At 35.4% G+C, this 24,667-nt stretch overlaps 1 protein-coding gene across 1 annotated transcript in view; it reads right to left on the reverse strand.

The window, feature by feature from the left end:
• The window catches only part of Lipi (lipase I), a 51,784-nt gene extending 32,363 nt beyond the window's left edge, over positions 1-19,421 (reverse strand). The window contains exons 1-6 of the mRNA XM_029544338.1: positions 19,359-19,421; positions 11,807-11,854; positions 8,800-9,185; positions 6,232-6,340; positions 4,082-4,183; positions 898-987 (exon numbers count right to left, since the gene is read on the reverse strand). Coding sequence (XP_029400198.1) covers positions 898-987; positions 4,082-4,183; positions 6,232-6,340; positions 8,800-9,185; positions 11,807-11,854; positions 19,359-19,404 — 781 coding nt within the window. The 5' untranslated portion in view covers positions 19,405-19,421. The remainder of the gene's footprint in view (positions 1-897; positions 988-4,081; positions 4,184-6,231; positions 6,341-8,799; positions 9,186-11,806; positions 11,855-19,358) is intronic.
• Positions 19,422-24,667: the final 5,246 nt, after the last annotated feature.

Below are 24,667 nucleotides of genomic sequence, written 5' to 3' on the forward strand. Positions count from 1 at the left end.
GGGGTGGGGGGTATAGGGATAGCATTTGAAATGTAAATAAAGAAAATAATAATAAAATTTTTTTTAAAAGTCCCATCAAATATTTAAATTGAGCATGACTTTTTCATGAAATTAATAAAACAGTTTCATAAAGTATTAATCCAGAAAGCATAGCTGTTTCAATTTAACAGGCTATACTAACATATTGCAACAGTGTTTACAATGATAGAATTTCTCCCTTCTAGTTCTATATCCTTAAAATACTGATGCAAGGTCAAATATGTCTATGGAGACAAGTGTTGTTAAAATTCACTTATGTCACTTCCCCTTCCCAATTTTTTATATTTTCTTTTGTTGGTTCAATCTTCTCTAGTCACAGTGGAATTTGGTCATGAGTTTAACCACCGCAGTGCTTAAGAGGGCCCCAATGCACACTCAGAAGCCGTGAATAATCCCATGTGTGGGAAACAGAAGTGGCCAGAGTAGTCAAATCTGTGTATATGTGGTATTGATCATAAGTGCTAAACCTTGTGATCAAACTCAAGTTCTAGAGTATTCTAGGATACTTGAGTAAGACGTGTTTTTCTAGATAATTGAAAATAGTTCTTTATGGTTAAAATAGTGAACTAAAATTGTTGAAACAACACCAAACAGGTTTCATCCATGACCAGTTGTTCTATATGCTAGTAACCTTAGTATATTAAGTGGTATCAATTTAAATTATTTCTTGCCAATAACTCTTTTAAGTCAATAGAAAAAATTCTGATATCAAAATTTTGCCCAGAGATTTAACTAGCTAAAACATAAATTAATTTCCCATACCATTTTGGATCCTGTATAACTGTAATCATAATATGCTGTATGAAAAAATCTAGTTTCAATAAAAGAAAAAAGAATGAAAATACTTTTTTCATATACCTGAAAAAATTGATGTAGGACAACCTGGCTGATTTTTTCCTCCATTTGGATAAAAATCAATGTGTCCTGATGGCTCTCCAATACCCAAACCTAGGAAGAAAACACCCATGAAGTCATAGAGCTTTTAAAATTTTTTGAGCAAATGTATATAACAAAAAAAAAATCTGCTAAAATCCATTAAACTTGTTCTTCAGAAATTGTTCTAGCTTTGTTAGTTTCTTCTGTCTCCAGCAACCCTTACCTCCATTTCTCCTTCTCCCCACTCCCTCCTTCTTTCTGCCATTACTTTTGTTCCTTTTCAGAGATACATCCATAAGAAATATATATCCATATTCATATAAACAACAGCTCAAAATACCCTAGAATTCACTATGTAACTGAAGCCTGGCCCCAAACTCAGAATAATCCTCTCTATTTTGCCCTGTAAATTCTAAGATTACATGTATGAGTTACATTAAATGGATGCATTTTTTTCTTTAAATTGGCAGTTTTCTAGTACCTCTTTTTCAAATTGTTTCTCATAAAAATTATATGTTAGTAATTTTGCACATTTTATGATTCACCTGTTTTTTTATGGGCAAATATTTTGCAGTAGCAGGGACAGGAAAACCTTTGGCATGGAGATGATGTGTGATAAAGAAAAACTAAAAGAGAAACTGAAAGAACTGTTTGTCAGATAGAAATCAGTGCAATGGAGAAAAATATCAAAATAAAAAACGCCTAGCAGCAAGGATAACCCTTGAATACTTTTTAAAACGGAAGTTAAAACTGGAAAGCTTTTTAATGTAGCTTGGCTGGAGAATTTCTCGCTCTGAAGTTTGACAATTTAAGTGGATGTGAGAAGAGTGGGAGGCAGTGAGTCAACAGTATATTGAGAGCACACTAGGGTCCACAAAGAGACTGCCTAAGATACAATTGGCATTGATCAGCACAAGGCGAAATACTATTAGGTCACATACAGCTGTCAGGGCAGTGTGATGCTTTTCTCCCTCTTTGCATGACAGTGCCTTGGGCTTGCTGATGCTAGTTTTACTCAGTAGCAAAATCTACACTTGCTTCCCCCACTGATTGCAACTTGAGTTAGGATGGTATGAGCCATGTCCCTATGATTTATGTGCTTCTATTTGCTTCTAGATTCCCAGGGCTCTGGAAAAGGTTCAAATTCTGAATCTATTACCAATATTTTAATCTATAACCAAAGGGAGCATGGAAGGCATATCAATCTCAGAAAACTTGGGACTATACTTCTGTGTGAAATTTCACTGCCAGATAAGATTGAAATTCTTTAGCTGAGGATACAAGCAATTTTGTGTTACTGAATTCTTGAGATAATATTAGTGTCCAGGTATGGATCAAGATGCAGCAACTTAATTTAGGTAGAGCATACAACAGAATCCAGTAAGGTGTCATGATATCATAAAGAGCCATAAAATGGGGGCATGCATAGCATGAGGCGCAGATAAAAGGGTATTCAAGGTAAAAAGATGAAAGCCAGTTTAAGTCATTTATTACAAGTCCTCAGACTCCACAGAAGCAAGTGTGCCTTCTGTGTAGCAGTGGAGAGTCCCTCCTTTAGCATTATAATGTACTCACTTAGTTGAATTTAAACAAAGGTTGCCATTATTTAAAATAGGACCCTAGAACAGTGGTTTCCCAGCCTATGGGGTCACCATCCCTGTGAGGGTCCAATGATCTTTTCACGGGATTCACCTAAGACCGTTAGAAAACACATTATATTTGCATTATAATTCATAACAGTAGCAAAATTGCAGTTATGAAGTATCAATGAAAATAATTTTTTTTTTGTTATGGGTCGCTACAAAATGAGCAACTGTATTAAAGTGTCACAGCACTAGGAAGGTTGAGAACCAGTGCCCTAGAAGACACTCAGTTGTTTGGAGTAATCTCTGAAACCTCCGCATGTCTCGGAACAGCATGAAAGCTAAAAAGCAGGAAGTATCTCTTGAAACGGATGTCCCACCTGCCAATGGGTAAGGATAAAAACAACAGAGCTACTCAGTCATCACGAAGAAACAACAGGTCCTTGTTGTGAATCCTTGAGACAGTCCTACCATATGTACACATATGTACATATGCATATTCATAAGAACATAACTTTAGAGATATTTTATTGTTTCTAATGATCCGTGTGTGGGTGTGTCTGTGTGGGGCATGTGCACATAACTACAGGTGTCTGTGGAGGCCAGAACTACTTAATACTCCCCGGATCTGGAGTTATGAGCCACCTGTTATCAGTGATGGAAATCAAACTCGAGACCACAGAGCCTTCTCAGCAGCACCCTGTGTGCTGACTGTGAAAACAAAAAGAACAGGGATATTTGTCTATATTTTGACTTGTCTTGCTTAAAAGAAGGATTCCAAGTTTCACCCTGAAAATGTTGTGATTTCATCTTTCTTTATGGCTATATAAATTTCCATATATGTTTATCTATTCGTGGGAATCTAGACTGCTTCTTTGTCTTTAGTATTGTAGGTAGTGCAGCTATAAACATAGTTATATACCATACATGCAGAAAAACATTGAAGTGAGTTTAGTAAGTAGTCAAGAGTCTCACTGATATATATGAAGAGTTTAGTCAGTGTTATAATTACCAGATCAAATCCAGAAAGGCATTAAACTCTGTCTGTCTGACTCTCTCTCTCTCTCTCTCTCTCTCTCTCTCTCTCTCTCTCTCTCTCTCTCTCTCTGTATGTATGTATGTATGTATGTATGTATATGTGTGTGTATCTCTGTATATCTCTGTCTTTCTCCAACTGACTCATCTCATTCACTCAATCAAAAGGGCCTTGGGACAGTCTCTATAGCCCTTCTAATGCATTTGTTGAACATTTTATAACCAAAGCCATCCAAACCCTGTTAGAGAGATTTATAAAGACATCTTAAATCAATAGAGACCTACCCTAATTATAAAAAATATTCCTTATCTGTGTTTTTAGTGCTGTGCTCAGTTCTAGTTGGCATGCATTACAGGTGGTAAAGAAAGCTAAATAGTAGCATTGAACATGGCAAAGAAGTGTTATAGTCAGTGACTACCCACAGAATGAAGAATTCAAACCCAAACAGTTTATCTGCAACTCTTCCTCATCTTGCAACCTCAAACTTGGGATCTACATTTAACATTTTGCTTTGAAACACAAATCTCATAGATACTTATTATTTTACTTTTGATATCAGAGTGAATGACATCTACAAACTTGGCATCCGTGTAATATAATCTGCTATTCGATGGCTTTCCAGCAAATTGTGGTCCAGCTGGGTCAAGACCTGAAGTGCAAAACATAAACTGTCAATTGAGTTATATTTTACTAGCTTGCTCTATTTCACACTTGCCCGATTTTCAATTATAAACACAAGCACTGGCAATTTCAGTTTAAACCTGCCCCAACATATTTAAAGGTAAAATAAATTTGACAAATAGCAAGTACTTTCATTATTTGAATATTTATCAGCACCCTTCAAAGGCATTCAAAACACAGGAAAGATGTTTCAACAAAATATTGATATGATATTTTGCCAAATTTATCTAAAGAGTAGATGAAGTAAGCTATATAACTTTATATTAATAGTAACCATGACCTCTTGTGTTGGAGGAAAAGCCTTAATAAAGGTCTTCTGGACTTCTCTTCAATTCTTCCCCTTATTAGCCTCATCCTATATTTGTTTATAGGTAAAAATGCTCCTCAGATATCAATACTATTCAGGTAACAAAATTTCTATTCTCTTAATATTCACACCTCCCAAGAGTTTCTGATACATCCTTAAGGAAAAATGTTGCAAATTCCATGAAATATGAATGTTATTCTATAGAATGAATTCTAAAATAAAATCCCAAGATCATAACTTTCTGAAGCATAGCTAGGGGATAGGAATAAAATTCATTTCACTGAGGAAGAGACCATTTTCTCAGACCCACGAGGTGAAGGAAAATAAAAGGACTCCAGCAAGTTGTCCTTTAACTGAAATCAATATATAAATAAGTGTCATTTTAACTACTGCTCCTCACACTCTTCTATTGGTCCCATTTTATTTAGCCTGTGTGGCCTACCTCTATTTCTCTAAATTTTTCTGATTTAAGAAAGCTGTGTCAGAAGTGAGTTCCAGGACAACCACAGAGAAACCCTGTCTCGAAAAACAAACAAAACAAAACCAAAAACAAACAAACAAACAAACAAAGCTATGTCAGTAGAGCAATTGATAGGCAAGCACATGCATCTATATGAGTGATTTCACCTTCCCTTTCCCTCTTTTATGGAACTTTATTATGAAAATATTATCCTTTATAAATCACTGGAGTTACCATAATTACTCTATTAATATGGCTATGAATAATTGCTTAATAAACCTGACATAGACAAATGATGGAAATTTATGCAAACACCATGAGGGCGCTGCCTTTAACTATAATTAAGTTTACCTTGTGAATCTGAGTGAATGTGAGAATGTTTCAAACTTGAATAGCAACTCTTGATTTGTCTTGTACTCAAAGTCTTGTACTCAAATTAATGCTTAAAAATACATAATTACCATAGTGCTTATGGATATGAACTGCATAGCTAAAATTTTTAACTAAATTTTAACAGAGTGGAATGGACCTTGCCATGTATTCTTTGACATTCACATAAAACTACAAAACTCAATACTTGCTTTTCATGACCATAATAATCACTAAGAAAGTATTCACAAGCTGGGCAGTGGTGGCGCACGCCTTAAATCCCAGCACTTGGAAGGCAGAGGCAGGCAGATTTCTGAGTTCAAGGCCAGCCTGGTCTACAGAGTGAGTTCCAGGACAGCCAGAGCTACACAGAGAAACCCTGCCACAAAAACAACAACAACAACAAAAAAGTATTCACAATCTACAGTTACAAAGTAGTATTCTAATATATTTTGTATAGCCTGCTAGGTTTTAAGTAGAATAAACTCTAATGGAAAATGTGCTAAAAAATAATGTTTTCCCAGTTTTTAACATCTATTTGGAATATTAAACATGATAGAAGTAGAAACACATCTTTTATAAAGTCCTTTATGAAAGGAAATTGTGACAAGTTACTGTACACAGAAACTGTTCCGTCTCCAAGGAGGAATACGCAGTGTAACTGTGGCTTCACAGAATGAGTTGGGTAGTGTTCTTTCTGTTTCTATTTTGTGGAATAGTTTGAAGAGTATTAGCATTAGGTTTTCTTTGAAGGTCTGATAGAATTCTCCACTAAATCCATCTGGTCCTATTTTAACTTTGGCCCCTTATATGTGTCTAGAAAATTGTCCATTTTATCCAGGTAAAATGATAATTTTACAAAAGAAAAAGATTGTTTTACCTGTAATTCTTCCAAGTTGACCATGAAATATCTTTCCTACAAATCCACTAATATGAGCCCCTAAGCTCATGCCAATGAAATGAAAATTGTCAAGTGATGCCCCATGGATCTGTAAATGAAAAATACAATGTAATAACTTTAAATTTGGATAATCACAATAATTCCTAGTATACTGACATTCTGAAATCCATTATTGATTTTGGCTACATATATTTCTGGAACATAAGGAAAAGGACTTATAACTGTGCAAAGATACGGGTTTGTTCTGCTTGCACCACAAAATATCTGATCTTTTTCTATCCATTTCCAATAACAACATTAAACTTTATTTGAAAATTTAAAGTAAATTTATGTTTAGTACAAATTTAAAGTTTTAATCACCCATAATAAAGAGTGATATATGTAAAAGTAACACTTAATTACTGAGACATATAATGATCAAATAGTAATAATGGTCTTGATTCTGTGCTAATTACCTTAATATGTGCTTTATGCTTAATATTTAATATTCATGTTTGCCATATGTTATTTATATCAATCTTATTATTTAAAACTAACCCTATGCTAAAATTAAGTATTAACTAAATAACATTCTGTTAAATATCCATTTTACTAAGAAAACAGAAGTTAAAGACATATTCAAAGCTGCATACAAACATGTATTCTAAGTCACTGAATTCTGAATATTTGTGCCTCCAAAATTCTAAACCTTAATGTTTATAACCTCTGCAGGAAATATGGTGGGCACAGAGAATGGGATGATATCACAAAGTTGGAACATTCAAGAATGGGACTAATGTCCTGATAGGCAAGACCTAAAGGAACTCATTTGGATCTTCCATGATGTTAGAATGCTGAGAAAAGTTTCAAACTATGAGCCAAGAACTGGTCCTTACCAGAGCCATACTCCACCAGGTCTTTGCAGAACCAAGAGACATTAATGTGTTTGTATATAAGGTCAGTTTAAAGAGTTTCTCATACAGTGGCTCAAATGGACTAAGACCCAAGGCTGGAGTTGTTTGATTATGAAATATATGCTAGCCTTCTGTCTTCCCTTCAGGGTATAACAAAACCCCTAGCAGAACTGGTAAAAGTATATAAGTCACTCTTACTTTTGAAATGCTATGATGAAGTATATGGTTTCAGGGTGGATTCCAAGACCACTGGGTAGAGAGTATAGCAAAACAATAGAAGGACAAGGTTTAGACATCTGGTCTACCTCAACTAGGTAGCTTTGATAGCTCTGTGGGTGTATATTTTTTGGCTGACTACCAGGGAGCTAATAGTGATGATGCAGATTACACAATGATATTTGAAGCTCATAAATTATGGTCATTTTTCACCACTATTGCAGAGCAAGGCAGGGACATTCCCAGCAAAAAAGGCAATTCTGTTCTTCAAATACCGCAAAGCAATGTCTCAAAAAGAGGAGAGAGTAGTTCTCCAAACCACAAAGCTATGGCTACTTTTCTCCCAGCTCCTGTAAGTCCTTTGCAAGCAAAATGCCATGATTTTTTTCCTAAATTCTCTCCTTAACTCACACTTTCCACAGTATGAGGTGCCTGTTATCTCAACTTCTGTTCTGAGTCACAATGTTTTTAAAATTGGAGATTTTTTTAAAAATTAATAAAAAATTATTCTATTCACTTGTTAGTATATGTCATGTGCCATTTAAGCATATACACATTTTCATATGTATAGTAACATATGTTTCTATATCAATTTAATACTCATGCAACACAAAATAAGATTTCATAATTTTTAATGTTTAAACAAAGATATTTGGCAGAGATGTGAAGTGGCTGTTCACAGTGACATAGATGAGAGGCAACAGGCTCAAGCTTTGATCCCCTCCAGTCTGAATCCTGGTATGGATTCTTTGATGTAATATCTATTCAACCTAGCAGAAGTTTGGAAGTTCATTTCAACTAAAATTCAGACTTTAAAACCAAGATCACTCCAAGAAATTGAATATGACCTATCTTTCTCTGAAATACTGTCACCACCAATTCTCAGGAAAAAAAAACCATGAATTACCGTAAATTGTTTACTATGCCATAAAGTTTGGCATAATAAACAATAATTATTCAAAAATAAAAGACCTAAAAGAAGCCTTGAATTTAGTAGATCTATGCAAACCCTGAGGAGACCTGATGAAAACTGAGAGCTATGTTCAGGGATATCAGATTTAACTATATACTAGGTTCTTTTCCTCTCATATTTACCAACAACAAACATATTAGCCAGATCTTAGAAAAGATAACTAAAAGAAAAATGTACAGACATTAGAGTAATGTCCACTCCCCATATAAAACCACAAATTCAGTCCAAATTCAGAGTTTGAAAGAGCTTTAAATTTTTAATAGTTTAAAATAAAAGGATTCTCATGTTTAAAAAATATGAAAATGAAATATGGAACTATTATTTAGAGTAGACAGAATATGGCTTAAAATTTCTATGTCTAAGTTAAAGTTCCAACTGCTTACAGAAAAAGTATTAATTTCATGGTATCACATAGCAAAGCATATATTGTATATCATGTGTCTACCTTAAATTTTTCCAACTTACCAAAAGATTTTCAATGGTTTCTCTCAAAATCTCAGCAACTCTTCTGGTATTTTTAACCGCTCTAGAATAAATGAATGTCGTAGCACCCTGGTTCCAGTCTACAACAATGATATTCACATCTTCCTGTTTCAAAAAGGCCTTAGTAAGCCTATGCATCCACACTGGGGTGGAACCAAAGGGCCTGTACCCATGAATAATCCAGACGGTTTTCTTCAATGGGTTGAAACGGGTGTTGAGTGAGTTATTAGATTCAAAGAGTGGTTCTGCACACTTGGCATTGCCCCTTGAGTACATCAGCAGCTTTATCTTTACTTTGGGACAAAATAAATCTTTTAAGGCATTCATTGCACTTAACTTTGTGAATTCAAGACATGTTCTATTATTCTCTGAAAAGATAAAAAGTCAATCTGAACATTAGGATAACAGTGCAGTTTTGTTGGTATAAGATTATACAACTGAATGGGAGAATTCTGTTTTATTTGCACATTAACATGATTTACTGAGCAAAGATAATGTTAAAGCTATACATGGGTCAGGTGAAAAGACTTCCTGAATTAGAAGTAATAAAAATAATAATGACAAATATGAACAAATGTGATAGGTTCCAAGTCATAAACACTCCTTTAAAATAAAATAAAATGGCTCTGACATAAGTCATTGTTATTACTAATCAAGTGGGAAGGATGGCAAGAAAGGTAGATACATTGTGAATTTTCACAAAAGTTTTACAGAAGTGCATTTACATATTAAAATATTATCTCACCATTATCCATATTAATACAAACAAAAATAATAGAGTACCAGTTTGCTCATAAATTTAAAGTAGTATAAAATTCCTTCTCTGGAATATAATTCAAGCAGAAATAACTCCAGTTCAAGGTTAGTCTCCAAAAATTAGCAATACCATGAGAAGACAAAGAAAAGGAGGAGAGAAAAAGAAGACAGGGAAGAGGCAAGAAATTGTTCCAAAAGATTGGTGAGTGTTGATATACAAAATAGATATAAACAAATGCTGAGAAAATAGAATGATAAAATGTTGGGCCTGAAAGTCATGTGACTAGGGGAGCCAGACCGGAACAAGAGTGTGTTTGAGATGTTTCTAAATCCTGAAAATCTTGTCCTAAGACGGCATGAGTTAGAAGGTACCCTCCTTGCTCTGGGTCTGCATGCTCTGGTGCAAATAGCCTCTATGACCCCCAACTCTGCCAGTCTTGAGGTAGTCATGTAGCCTGGTGCCCAAATTACAGGGTTAAAATCCCCTCTATCTGCCTAAAAGCCCATGTCCCTCAAGCTCCTGGAATTCATTTTCATGCAAATGAAGCATGAGGAGCATCTTTGTAGCAAACAATAATGTACACTCACCCTGAAAACCCCCTACCCACTCCCCAAGGTTTATATAGCTCTTTGTACCCCCAATAAAAATAGCTGTTTCATTGAAAATCCATCTGTGAAGTCTTTTTCTGCCCACATTGAGCCGAGATCCTAGGAACAGACCACTCTGCCCAACAGGTAAACTTTGTTTCTTCCATTCTGAGCAGGTATGCAATGGTGACTGGATACCCCGAGGGCAAAAGCAGAACTGGACCAGCAATAAAATACTGCTTAGAAGTTTTATATGTATGTGTGCAGTGTGTATATATTAAACACATTTATTAAAGTTATTTTTATAATACTTGAATTAAAATAAGAAATTATATTATTACTAAAGATATTAATCACAAGATTTTGTATAGTGGCACAAAGTATATAATACCTTTATCTATCTGTTATTATCTGTCTATCATCTACCTCTGTACTCATCTATTCATCTACCCATCCTAGAAGAATGAAGGCCAGAAAATGAAATAACTAAAATTGTTGAATAGAAGTGGTCACTATAGGTATTAAAATAATGGCTGCTTTATATTTAGATTTTTGTAGTTTTCCAGAATTGTGAATTATTGAATAAGCATGACCATGAAATATTTTTATGAGTGCATTGCTCTGTGATACATCTCGAGCATTAATTTAGTAATGCTATTTTGGAAATAAATTTTTCAGTATTTGTCAAATATTTATAAAAGCATTAGTAAATATCTAAGTAATATAAAATTTAAAAATTGGAAATAATAGGAAAATAAAAGGCAAGAAGTAACAAATATTACTTTAACATTATACATAATATACAATACTTATGATAATTCTAACTTTGAAAGTACAGATGCACTATTGCTACACTTACTTAGAGGAAAGAAGCTAGCTATGGAGCTATAACACCGGCATAGTATTTCCAGGTCAATGGAGATGCAATTAAAAGAGCTTTGTAATAAGTATTAGAGAAAAACAAGTAAAGAACAGATAGAACCATGGTGGCTATCAACTTGCTATGCTAAACAAATTTTAAGAATCATACACATCCACCTCATATGCCAGGTCTGGACAAGTGTGAAATATAGTCAGCTAATCCAAACTCCTTTGTTATAAGACTTGATAGACTTTGCCTGGTCTTAGAAGGAGTACTGAGAAACTAAATAGCAAGATCCGTCTGATACACAAGTAAGACAGAAACACCTGGATCCAAATAGTCATCAGAAATATGTTCTATTACCAGTCATAGCATTAACTGCCGATTTTCCATAGTATTGTCATTTGGAATAGAAGAAAACAATGTCATTTCAAAACAAAGAAAAAGAAGCTATTGAAGCAAAGTTTAGAAGTTATTTAAAAAGACCAGGATCAGATCAAGAACAGGAAAATTAAAGCTCCGATTAAGGAAAATATACAACTGCATAATAAACATTTGAATTATAAAATCATTTACAATATGAAATCTCTCCCTGCAGGAAGACAGGGAAGAAGGCAGAGGTAAGATTGTGAAGAGAGTAGAGATAACGGTGGAGACAAACGGTGAACATTTGGTAGGAGAGAGGAGGGCTGTATCACCAGCTAAGGGCATCTTTGGATGGCATTGTTTGCAAACTCAACAAACTCACGACAAAGTAGAGAAATATCACTCAATTGGACTCACCAGGATCTTTAGAATCTCGACTGGTAATCGGTTGAAAATTTAAATACCCTAAAAATGTGAAGACAGAATATTTCTGGTTACAAACAGAGTAGTGCTAACTTCAAATTTTCTCCTTTTGAAACATTTCATCAAAGAAACTATGGTGTAGAAATGAGACTTTCAATGGAAATATTTGAAACTTAAAAAAAATCTTTTACTTTTTCTAAAAGGTACTACTCACAAGTGATTATGTTACACTTATTGCTATGGTGATGTGTGTTTGTGAGCACGTGTGATACATATCAATATATGAGTGCATACTCCTGTGTGTATGCAAGAGAAGACCAAATAGAAACAGCAGGTGTCTGCCTCCATTCCTCTCAAATTGACTGCCTCGAGACAGGGTACTTCACTATCACTAACCTTATAAAGCTATTGATTTTTTTTTTTTTTTTGGTTGGGGATGGGGGAGTACTGCAAACTTTATTGATGGTATTCAAGAAAGTAGAAAGGCTCCCTAGGCCTCTACTGTTACTGTGGGGATCTGGGATGGAAATTGTAAGGGAGATGCTCAGTGTTGGGGGGGGGGAGTTGGGGCAGGGACTCCTCAGCAACCGAGGGAGGGCTTCTCTTTTAACTAAATTGACAGTCAAGGGAACTTTAAAGACCCACTGGTCTCTGGCCCTTATTGTTGGTGTTATAGTCACTCACAGCTACGCCCATCTTTTTTTCATGAGTACTGGGAACTCAAACTCAGGCCCTCATGCTTTCAAAGTGAAGCCTGATGACATTATTAAGTAAAAATGTTAGATTCAGAGACTTGATTCATAGAAGGAATTCACTTGAAATACTGAGAATAGTGAACTTGAGAACAGATACTGATTTAACGTTAAATGTTAAAAAGTCGAATAACACAGAAGGTTAACAGCATAATTCATCCATATACTGCTGCACACTAACCTTTTACTAATAAATAGAGTGTAGGTGAGGAGTATAGGAAATTAGACACAACCTCAACTGAAAGTATTACAAGATTCCTATTCTTATCTCCAAAAATACAACTACTTTAAATCATTGGAAGCATGGGATTAGGGGAAAAAAAGAGTTATCATGTAACTCTAGGTAATGTGGTTCCCCAAATCCCAATGCCAGATATGTCATAGTTCCTTGTAAGCTATTGTCTAAGGAGGCCCCAGAGAATCCCAGAATAACACTGGGTGTTGCCATTTTTCTTGGTTGTCAAACAGACCTAGTTGATAAGATGTTATTGTAAAAGAGAACATAGCCTGTGGGTGGAAGATACAGTGAAAATATGCTATTTCTGTGGAAATTGCCTAGCTACTGGTTCTCTTTCATAGTGCCAGTCAGTGCTGTGTGTTGATTGGGAAGAAGAAACGTTAGCTTTCTTTACACCACTGTGAGCCCTCTGAACACAAATACCACTTCACCAGAAAAAAAAAAGATTCACTCACTCACTTTGTGCAAGAGTGACACGGTTGTTATGGAGGTAAACACCTGCTCTCTCTGAATAGATTGGAAGTCCGGTCCAAATAAAGGAGCTCATGCCTTGTAATATAAAACTGTCCAAAACTTCGTGAGCGAGAAGACTTTAGGCTCTAGAGGGGATCTTACTAACACTGTTTGGCTAAATTGACAAGCTGCCTTCTAAATGTGTGCATTTAAGGTTTATTATTATTATTACTATTACTATATTATTATTATTATTATTATTATTACTATTATTATTATTATTTATTTTATTTATTGACATTTCAAATGTTATCTCCTTTCCCAGTTTCCACTCCACAAACCCCCTATCTCCCCTCCCCCGTGCATCTATGAGGGTGCACTGGCATTCCCCCACCCACTTCTGCCTCAGTGCCCTAGCATAACCCTGCCCTGGGGCATCGAGCTTCTACAGGACCAAGGGGCTCCCTCACAGTGATACCCGATAAGACAATCTGCTACATTGCTTATCCAGCTGGAACCATGGGACCCCCATGTATAGTCTTTGGTTGGTGGTTTATTCCCTGGGAGCTTTAGGGGGTCTGGTCGTGATATTGTTGTTCTTCCTATGGGGTTGCAAACCCCTTCAGCTCCTTCAGTCCATTGGGGTCCCTGCACTCAGTCCGATGTTTGGCTCGGTACATCTTCATCTGTATTGGTCAGGCTCTGGCCTCTCAGAGGACAACTATACTAGGTTCCCAAGAGTATTTCTTGCAGTTCTTGACATCAGCAATAGTGTCTGGATTTGGCGTCTGCAGATGGGATGGGTCCCTAGGTTGGGCAGTCTCTGCTCTTTCTGAATGGTTTTGAAGTTCTGTCCCAAAGAAGGAACCCATGCAAAACTCCATGGGCGAGGAAACCTTAGGCACAAGAGTGGAATCATGCTACCACTCTTTGGCTAAATTGACAAGCCATCTTCTAAATATGTGCATTTATATCTATAAGCTAATGCTACTTCCAAACTCAATCAAAAAAGGTTTCTCTTTATAATTAGTGGTGACAAATACAGGAATGCATGATTGTTCACAATACTTAGAAAAGTGATGCTTTGTCAGAAGCAGTATATTTATATCATCTCCTTAATATTCAGGAGATGTGAAGGGAAAGGGGATGGAAAAATATAAGACCAAAGGACAAGGAGAAGACCTGTGAAATATTGTCTTTTGGGCATGTCATATTCAATGTAATCGTGATACCACCACAGATGATTCGGCCTGCAATGAGCCTATACTAGACTCTGCCCACTGACCATCAATCATGGGCTAGAGCATCATACCATTCCCTACTGAATGATGCCTGGGTAGCAGCAGACATAGTCTTCATTCTATATACACAAATGAGCTTACCAGGCAACAAAAATATAATGAAAGACAAATAAATGACTTGGACTTTATCTAATGATGTAGGATTGTTTCTTAAAGAGCATTAGCAAGAATATTAATACACAGCAGTTTGGACACCTAAAAACCACTTAAGTTCTTAAACCATTTAAGAACTTTGCATAAATGTGTGACCACATAAGGACTATGCATATAAATGGCACAAAAAATAAAATTAAAGACATCTAATAGAAGTCTGGTATAATGGCGAAGAATCCCAAGAAATGATACCCAATATCACTGACTATCCAAAATATGTTAATTAATACTCAAACAATATGCCATTATACACACATTAAAATGCTAAAAATTTGTAAGTCCATAAGGGAAAGTATTACAATCTGTAAGCTTAGCCTGGAAAGTATTATTGAGAAAATAAGGCTACTGTGGAAGAAATTGGAAAAATAATATGGTACTTTGGAATCAGGTTGATAAATTCTTATAGTGAAAATATATACCTTATTAAACCATAACAGTATATATCTAGATATTAACTGTTGAGAACTAAGAACATGTCCTCATAAAAACATGTACAAGTTCATATAGCATGCTTTCCAAAGATCTCATACTCTTGAAGGAATCTACATGTCAACCAGAAAACACATGAACAGTTGAGTTCTTACAGTTTGTATAATTTATTACTTCCCTAGCAATAAGTAATAATAATAACTATTATGGCATAGGCAAACTTAGTCAATTATAAGAATATGTCAAGTGGAAGGTATAGAAAAATGAGAAATATTCATTGACATGAAATTCTAGAAAAGGGATATTTAATCTAGAATATCAGAAAATAGGCCTGGGTTTCATGGAATCAGAAGTAGGAAAGAAATTAATTGCAAAGTGTATAGAATAAATGGGGTATAGGAAATCTTTTGCATCCTAATTGTTATGATTTTGTGTATCTTGTAAAATATGGTACATATAATGTCCAACATGTGTCAATGTGTTGAGTTAAATCTGTACATTTTGTTGCATTTACTTATACTTTGATAAAGTAATACTGAAAGGCAAAGGACTCTACGTAAGAGTAGAAAAGATTTGATTAAACACTTACACTTTGGTCCAAATATACATAGAATTAATTTTACTGCAATTCATGTGTGAATTCTAAATGAATTCAATTCAATTCTAAGTTATGCTTTTAGAGTTATGAGGAGGAGAAATGTATGCAAAAGACAAATAATGTGGAAGTGACAATAGTGAGGACCTTTTAAAATATTTTTTGTGTTACTCATATATAACAAAATCAAACCCACAAAACTGAACACCTATGACACATAAAAAGAAGTAGTGGATTATGATGATTCAGTGCATCTATATTGTATAAAGATCAAAAGGGAAGTCATATATACATCCTTCCATCTGCTACTTATGGTATCCATTGGCAATGACAACCTAGCCTATTTTTCTTTTCATGAAAGTCAAATATGATCAGTATTTTTCTTGTTATCTGGTCATGCACAGTACATTTTTGTTAGGTAATATTGACATAAATTGCAATAGATAAGACAGTTCATTCTTCCTGTTTTACTACTCTGTTGTGTATTTTGGAAGACCCCCCTCCATTCTGGCCCATTACCCCTTGATGCTTCATGTATCCATCACTCCATTCTTATCCTTTTCAAGACAACTTTTGATTGTGTATTTCACTTAACAAGATATTTCTCTCACCCCACTGAATTGAAGGAGATAACAGAAGTTGTCTCTACATAGTATAGTCTTTGACTTCAAACTCATTCTTACACTTGGAAACTGCTGAGAACAGATCATCTACCTTGTGCCATTCAGAGATGTAGAAGCTAAAAGATGCATGATGCTCAGAGCTGCTAAGGAAAGCAACTGAAGAATGCACACATTCTATAAATAACCACACATTCTCTAAAGTCATCTTCCTCTGGTAGCCCTTTAAACTCTGCTTGTTTTAAACAGTGGGCAAGAAAGAATTTGTTTTGTTTTGTTTTTTCATTTTAACCAAATTCCTATCTGAACTATACAGCTTAGGGCAAGGTCTATAATTTTAGAAAAGAAATGACTCTAATTCTCTGTATTTCAATTTTCTCACCTCTGAGATGAAAAAAGAGAGCTTAAATTAACCTGTCTTAAACTATCAGAGAAGTAGAACATAGAAACTGACAAACCTTTCCATGAAAGTCAAATATGATCAGTAGCCTAAGAGTAACTTTCATATTTTAAATGAGAGAAAAAAATAGAAATGTTAATATTTTGTGATATTTGAAAATTAAAACTAATCCAATAGTGTTGTTGAATAAAGCTTTGTGAACAGGTCCACAATGCTCTGTTTTCACTGAATCTAAAACTGCATTCACTGTCAGATAGCAGAGCTGAAAACATACAACGTTGATTCACAAAATTTTAACTATTTATTATCTAGCCCTTTACAGAAATATTTTCCTCTTCTTGACTCAAGAATAAGCAACAACAAAACTGAAACTTTAGCAGTTAGCAATTACAATAAGAATATAGCTGCATGTAATTTAAATAAGTGCTACATCCACTCCAGTAGTGAAAAACACGACAGGGCCCCAAAAACCTGGGCGCTATCCTGAGGTGAAAAGTTCACAGAAACTTAGTCTCCTGGAATCGTGGTATCCTGTATTACGAATGCTCCAATGTCCTTGCTTTAGTTGGTAAATGGATCTGTGTGCTTTCCCTTAATAGTGCTTTATTATAAGTGCTCCTAAGGATTGATTTTTTGACATATAGCTAAGTTAGATTCTAGGCAGTCCTTGAGCCTATCCTGGGCATGGATAACTAAGTCACTGCCCTACACAGGAATTTATCATTCTCTAGGAAGAAGGAAGTTTGTGATCTAAGGAGGAACCAGAGTAGACACTTAGAACTATAGATAGCTCAGTTACACCCATATACAAGAATTTACAATGGCCTAAGGGGAAGATGGACTATACAATAGACTAGAATGGGAACTATGGCAAGGGCATGAAGCCTTTGTCCCTGGCTTCTAAGATTAAGCTGACTTTAGGTGGGGCTGTTTTTGATACGAATTGTTAACATTGAATTTTATCCCACCTGGTTCCTGCCAGTCCTTCCGTGTTTGCATTCCTCTGTTTTATGTAAGAATCCAGTAACCTCATTGTACCTTGCCAGTGTGTCACCCAACTTCCCTATTTTCTTCTGTATAAAAAGTTTGATGCTCAATTTGACAAATTGCATTCAGAACCACTCTCCCTTGTGTGGCATCTGTTTGTCACCTCACTTTCGCCGACTCCTTTAACCACCTACATCCAGAACCCATTCTGCACAGAAAGGAGACCCAGAATGGGTTAGTCTGCGGCAAATAAGCATGTCAATAAATATCTTTATACAATCTGTTCTATACCTTTTTACTAGCCTTATATTCTATAAATACTTCTTAAATATTTTACTAATTTTATGTTAATTTTGATATTTTATTGTAGTCATCATCAGAAACGAGCTAAACTTTCAACAGAAATAAAATATATTTACCAACTATAACTCTATTTTTCCTGTTGAAAACTTAGAAAACTGGCTAATTCTAGTCACACTCCTAACCAAAATCTCTGAAGCCTGGACCAGAAGTGTGCAAATTATGCTATTAAAATAACTATGGAGTGTCATATCTGAGGAGAAGTAAGTCTGGTAGTATAGCGTTCAAGATTTTCTAGCTTTTCAGTCAAGATGCTGATATCATGTATCACAAATCCAAAATATCTTTTTTAAAAAAAATTCTCAAGTAAAATGTACAATATAAACTATGCATCATTGCCTAGATTATCTATTTAAATATGAAGTTCAGACACCTCCAAAACCTAGGAGTATTTCAAATAGCCAACTAAAAGTAAAAGCAAAAGTATTAATTTCTACTTGGTATATTATGGTTTTTCGAGTGCATAGTCAAAAATTTATAAAAGACATATAAGACATAAAAAAATAATCATTCACAAAGTTCCACCAGAGAGCTATTCATCTGACTTGTGAATTTGCTACTGTTTTCATTTACATAAATTAGAATGACTTGTTCAACCATAACCAACAACTCATTCTCCTTCACGCTAGAACAAGAAGTTCACCCATAAAGTAGAAAGTCACATTACTAATATTAGTAAACTTTATTATCATTATCAAGCAGGAGAAGAATTACGGTTCTTCCTTACTACCATTAGACACTTTGGGACTTCTATTATGTGAAAGAGAGAGAGAGAGAGAGAGAGAGAGAGAGAGAGAGAGAGAGAGAGAGAGAGAGAGAGAGAGAGAGAGAGACCTCCTGCATTGATATTTGGTTTGTTTTGCAAATGATAAATTACCTACTCAATAATTTTCTTCAAATGTCAGACTTTTCAGCCAAATGAAATGGAAGCAAGTTATATAATATGTCATAATTTTCAGACACTGAACTAATACCTTAGTCCTTAATTACTTTTTAACCTTGAATGTTTCTACTTATTCCCTGTTTGCATATTTGTTTTCCAGCTATTAATCTTCTGACAAATAAATACATCATAAAGCTACTATTTAGCAAACCCACATATGTCTATATGAGCACACACATACTTTCATAATAGCAATCTTGTCTGTTATAAATACCATAATCATAGAAAGTTTTTCAAACTATCATGGCATAAGATAATATAAACCATATTCATTATTTTACAGGCATTTTAATAAGTTATTAATAAACATCTTACCAAATCTTGCCCAGCATATCAAGCACAGAAAAATGTATATTCTCATTTGGAAGCAGAAACTGTGAAAGAAGCACTGGGATTCACCAGAAATTTCTGTAATTCGTTAAGGTTCTTGTGTGATAGGATTGTCTCCGTCTGGCAAGCTTTCCTGTAAAAATGACTCTTGCTCCTCCCCCAGCTGGAAAAGGTGAAAGAGGCTGTCATCATCCACTGGCGTGTGTTAAGAGAGCATGTCTAATCCAAAGAAAGACTTTGTAATAATTCACAAATGTTCAGCTACACAAATAGCGTTTAAGCGAATGAGAAACCTAATTGTAGATGTCTTCATTCCTTAACCTCAGAATTTTAGAAGTGGCATGGGAGGATATATTTGTGGAAAGCATAGGGGGAAAAAATATGTTACTAGAAATCTCAGAAATGGAAAGAGTCAGGATAAGTTGGGTTTTATGATCATTTTAATTATAAACTTCACAGACCTGAGATCAACAACAAAATCCACACCCATGAAGCTGCCTGGGTTTTTATGCATATGTCATTATGCATCCAAAACACAGTGGCTATTTTAGACCTCTCAGACACTGAGCCACCAACCAGGAAGCATACACCAGCTGGTACAAGGCCCCCAGCACAAATACAGCAGAGGACTGCCTGGTCTGGCCTCAATCAGAGAAGATGGGCCTAACCATCCAGAGACTTGAGGCTCCAAGGAGTGGGGAGGATGGGGGGGGGGGACATCCTCTCAGAGACAGGGTAGGAGGAATGGGATGAGGAAGTGCTGTGGGAGGGCAGACCTAGAGGGGGATAATGTCTGGACTCTAAAGAAAGATTAAAGATAGTTTTTAAAAAGTTATGTTCTAGCTTATCTCTTGGAACTAAAATTTGAAAAGAAAAAATATCTTTGGTTTTAATATAAAAGCCATTTAAAAGCATTACTTGTTTTCTCTTTGATGCTTATTTAGTTTTTCTTCTATTTTCTTTCCCAGCAAGAATGTTGAGAAAGCAAGAAAAGTCAATCAATAACTGTTTATACAGAGCACGGGCTCAAAACAAAACTGGTTTTTAGAAAATATGTATCTTGGAATTATTTCAATAATACAGAAAAGCTGGAATGTTTTATTTACAACACAGGTCATCAGACACTAATCTGATATCTGAAGCGATGGTTTAGAAACCCCCAGACATGAGAAAATTATTTTGAAATCAGGACAAGATTTCAAAAATATTAACCTCTGAATCAGCAATTAGACCTCCAAAGGACATTGTGACAGAACTGTAAACTCCTTCCATTCCATAATAAAACCACAAATGCAAAATAAAATAAAAAAAGTGAGAACAAAAGAATTCATCTGAACATCATTACCATGGCCTCAAATGGAAAAGAGAAATGTCTAACAGGACAGAATTTCTCTAGTTGTGTATACTGCGAAGATTAATAATGCATATGATTCATTATCTGTAGTTAAAGAAAACATCCATTACCAACCTCTCCCATTCATTAATTCATTCATATGCAAGTTCATTTATACAACTTTTACTAAGCCTATCCTGAGATCCATGGATGTAGTTTTGAGGATACACCTTAGAGATGCTCATTTTTTTTTCAAAGACACTATTTCAATGGGTATTTATTATATAGTCACAAGTGTTCTTGTATAGCCAGGTTCTGCCTTGTATGCTTATATTTAATTATGCAGCACTAGTTCAAAATAAAGAGGGCTTGAAAACTATAACTAGAGAATTATGTTACTACCTATGTGGGGCAGCCAGTGATTCTAGATTGCACACTAGAGGAAATCCCAGCAGAATATACTTTCTGGGATGAGCTACTGAAATGAAATTAGAGATCTGCATCTCTATCTATATAACTGGCGGTCTGTCAACTCTAGGTTTTTACATACACGTGAAACCATATTCATAAACATGTATATTTTTATACTTTGGTGTGTTCGTACAAGGAGAAGTATAAAACATTCTGATAAAAACAGCCAAATTCTTTACGGAGTATTGCACATGTTCCCATTAAAGCTTTATATGTGACTAATGGGCTAGTAAACACTGAAAGCAAAAACACTCTCTCATTCTGAGAGTCATGCATCCGATACAAATTAGAAAATACAGTGTACTTAAGTAAAAAGAGTTATCTGTTGAGATCAAATGGTAAGAATATATCTAAGCATATGAGCTGTTTCAAAATGATAAATGAGAAATCTAAAAAATAAATAGCATAAATGTATATAAAGCCAAAAGAGCATAGCAGTGTTAAGGTACTAAGACAATTCACAAATACCTACAGAGAATACAGTACATTTCATATAACAATATAACACAACCTTTAATTATTTGGAAATACAAAGTTTCATGTAACCACTAAATATTTATATATGCTATATAAAACCAGAGAAAAACTGGTTTGGATTAGATTTTTTGAAATAAATAAGTACAAATATGTAAGAGATGTACACAGAATAGAAAGTTTCAAGTGTCCACTCATTTGAACAACATGTATTTGCTCTCTATCATGTACTTACTTCTTAGTAAACCGTATTTATTTGGATGATGAAGCAAAAGAGGAACAATATTCATAGACTTGAGCAGTAATAAACAAAGATAACCAAAAGTAACTACTAAAGCTACTGACATCCGGATGATCCAGATTTCTATATTGGCCTTTGTTCCCAGGACTAAAAAACAATTCCCGACCTCCTAAAAGCAATTCAAAAATAAATATTGGATAAAATAGCTCTATTTGGTCTTATCTGTTTCTTAAAAAAAAAAAGAAAAGAAAAGAAAAGAAAAAGAAAAAAAGAAAATCAAGCTATTTGCCCAACTCACACAACTAAGTATACGTCAGAGTTAAAAGAGAAGTGAGGTTTTCCTAAAATGTGTATTTTACTAAAATATTCTCACAGTTTATTTTGATGTTTTCTCCTCCCCAGCTTCTCCCAGAACCTCTCCACCTCCCTGCCCCTCTGACTTCGTTTCTCAACAACAACAAAAAAAGAGAAAAAAAAAAAAACTATAAACATATAAAACAACAAAAATATAAAAACAAACAAAAAGACAAAAAGTGCCAAAAAATAAAAATAAAAATAAAATAAAATAAAAAACATAACAGAAAGCCTTCCAAAAAGAAAGTGTGTATTGTTTTGGACAATTGACAGTCACTCTTGGGCATAGGGCTGCTTTGCAGTGTGGTTGATATACCTAGTGATGTTCCACTGGAGAAAAGTGAATTTCCCTTTGCTAGCAGTTATTAAGTGTGAATCCTTTCTTGTTTAGGTGTGGTACTGTGTCAACTCCCCCTCTCAGTGCTGGGCCCTAGTTAGTTTGGGCCAGTGCAGGTCCTTTGCATGCTGCTCTAGATTCTGTGATTTCATACGTGTGTAAATCCTATGGTATATGGATGATGCTCTTTCCTTGGTGTCGTACACCATCCTTGGTGCTAACAATTCTTTCTTCCTCCTCTCCCTCATAGATCAATGAGTCTCAAGCGGATGGGTTTTCGAAAACCTCAATTTAGAACTGACCGCTTGTCAAGTCTCTTACTCTCTGCTCATTGCCCAGTTGTGGATCTCTGGGAAATGGATTCTCATCTCCTACAAAGAAAAGGTTCTCTGATGAGGCTTGAAGGAGCCACTGGTCGATGGGTACAGCAACATGTCATTCGGAGTCATTTTATCTCTATGTTTCTTTAGCAAAATAAAAGTAAAATGTCTCTCCCTGGGTCTACGGGCTATACAGTCTCAGATTCTTGGCCACTGTAACAGTGTCAGATCTGAGTCCCATCTCAAGAGGTGGTCCTTGAGTCCAATCAAAAAGCGGTTGGTTACTCCAATAACATTTGTGCCATGGTTGCACTGATGAAATTACTTTTTTCTTCTGGTAGTCGAGAGTAACTACTAGAACTGTGAATTCTATTCAGAAGAGGTTAATCTTTTAGCCGGGCAGCAGCTAAACTTCGAATTTGGTGATATAAATGTTGTCAACAATAGGACTTTATCAAGCTGTGGTAAGAAATCAATAAACTTGGCAAGAGCCTGTGATTTGGGAAAGGGGGGGTAGCAGGGGGGCGGAATGTGGTTGTTAGGTGGTTTCTCAAATAGTGTTAGCTGTTAGTTACCCCTCACACCCTCCTTTACCCTGCTCTCTTGCCTTTCCTTATTCTGGCATTTTCTTTATCTCTTGATAACACTACATTCTTTTTTTGTTTTTGTTTTTGTTTTTCTTTTTCCCCTCTTCCCTTTCACTCCACTCTAGTCCAGCTCACTCTGACCCTGCTCACTCCAGCCTAAAGTTTTTTTATTTGTTTCATATTAAAGATGGTTGTGAGCCACCATGTGGTTGCTGGGATTTGAACTCATGACCTCTGGAAGAACAGTCAGTGCTCTTAACCACTGAGCCATCTCACCAGATAACACTACATTCTATTCCCCCTTCCTTGTAAAATCCTTTCTTCTCTACTGTTCCCTTACTAGGTACCTGACTCTGACTCTTCAGGTTGTAACATACATCTCCATAGCTTGAAAACTCACATCTAAACACACAGTACATGAAAACACACAGTATCTAATTTATCTTCTGTGTATGGGTTACCTCACTCAGGATGATTGTCTCTAGTTACATCTATTTACCTGAAATTTGCCCTAATTTCATTTTTTTCACAGCTGAATAATATTCCATTGTATAAATTTCATTATCTGTTGATCCATTTGTGAACATCTAGACTGTTTCCAATTTCTGTTTATCACAAATAGAGCAACAACAAACAGGGATGCCTCTGTAGTAGGATGTAGAAGAGTCACATAGCTGGATCTCGAGGTAAACCTTTCTAAGGAACCACCTCACTGATTTCCAAAGTGGCAGGACCAGTTTTCACTCCCACAAGCAATGGATAAATGTTCTTTACCCATAGCCTTGCCACCATGTTTTGTTACTTGTCTCATTTATCTTGGCCCTTTCTGATTGGGGTAAGATGATTTTTTTTTTTTTGCGGGGGGGGGTGTGTGAAACAGGGTTTCTCTGTATAGCCCTGGTTGTCCTAGAATTCACTCTGTAGACCAGGCTGGCCTCAAACTCAGAAATCCACCTGCCTCTGTCTCCTAAGTGCTGGAATTAAAGGCATGTGCCACCACTGCTGGTGGTAAGATGAAATCTTAAAGTAGTTTTTATTTGCATCTCCTCATGGTGTTGAACATTTCTGTGGGCGTTTCTCAACCATTTCCATTTCTTTAGAAAGGAATTTTCTGATCTATCAACCAAGAAGTACATCTCCTGAATTCAAAATGAATTCCAACCACTCCGCCAACCAA

The sequence above is a fragment of the Mus pahari genome, chromosome 12, assembly GCF_900095145.1.
Source record: "Mus pahari chromosome 12, PAHARI_EIJ_v1.1, whole genome shotgun sequence".
Lineage (NCBI taxonomy): Eukaryota > Metazoa > Chordata > Mammalia > Rodentia > Muridae > Mus > Mus pahari.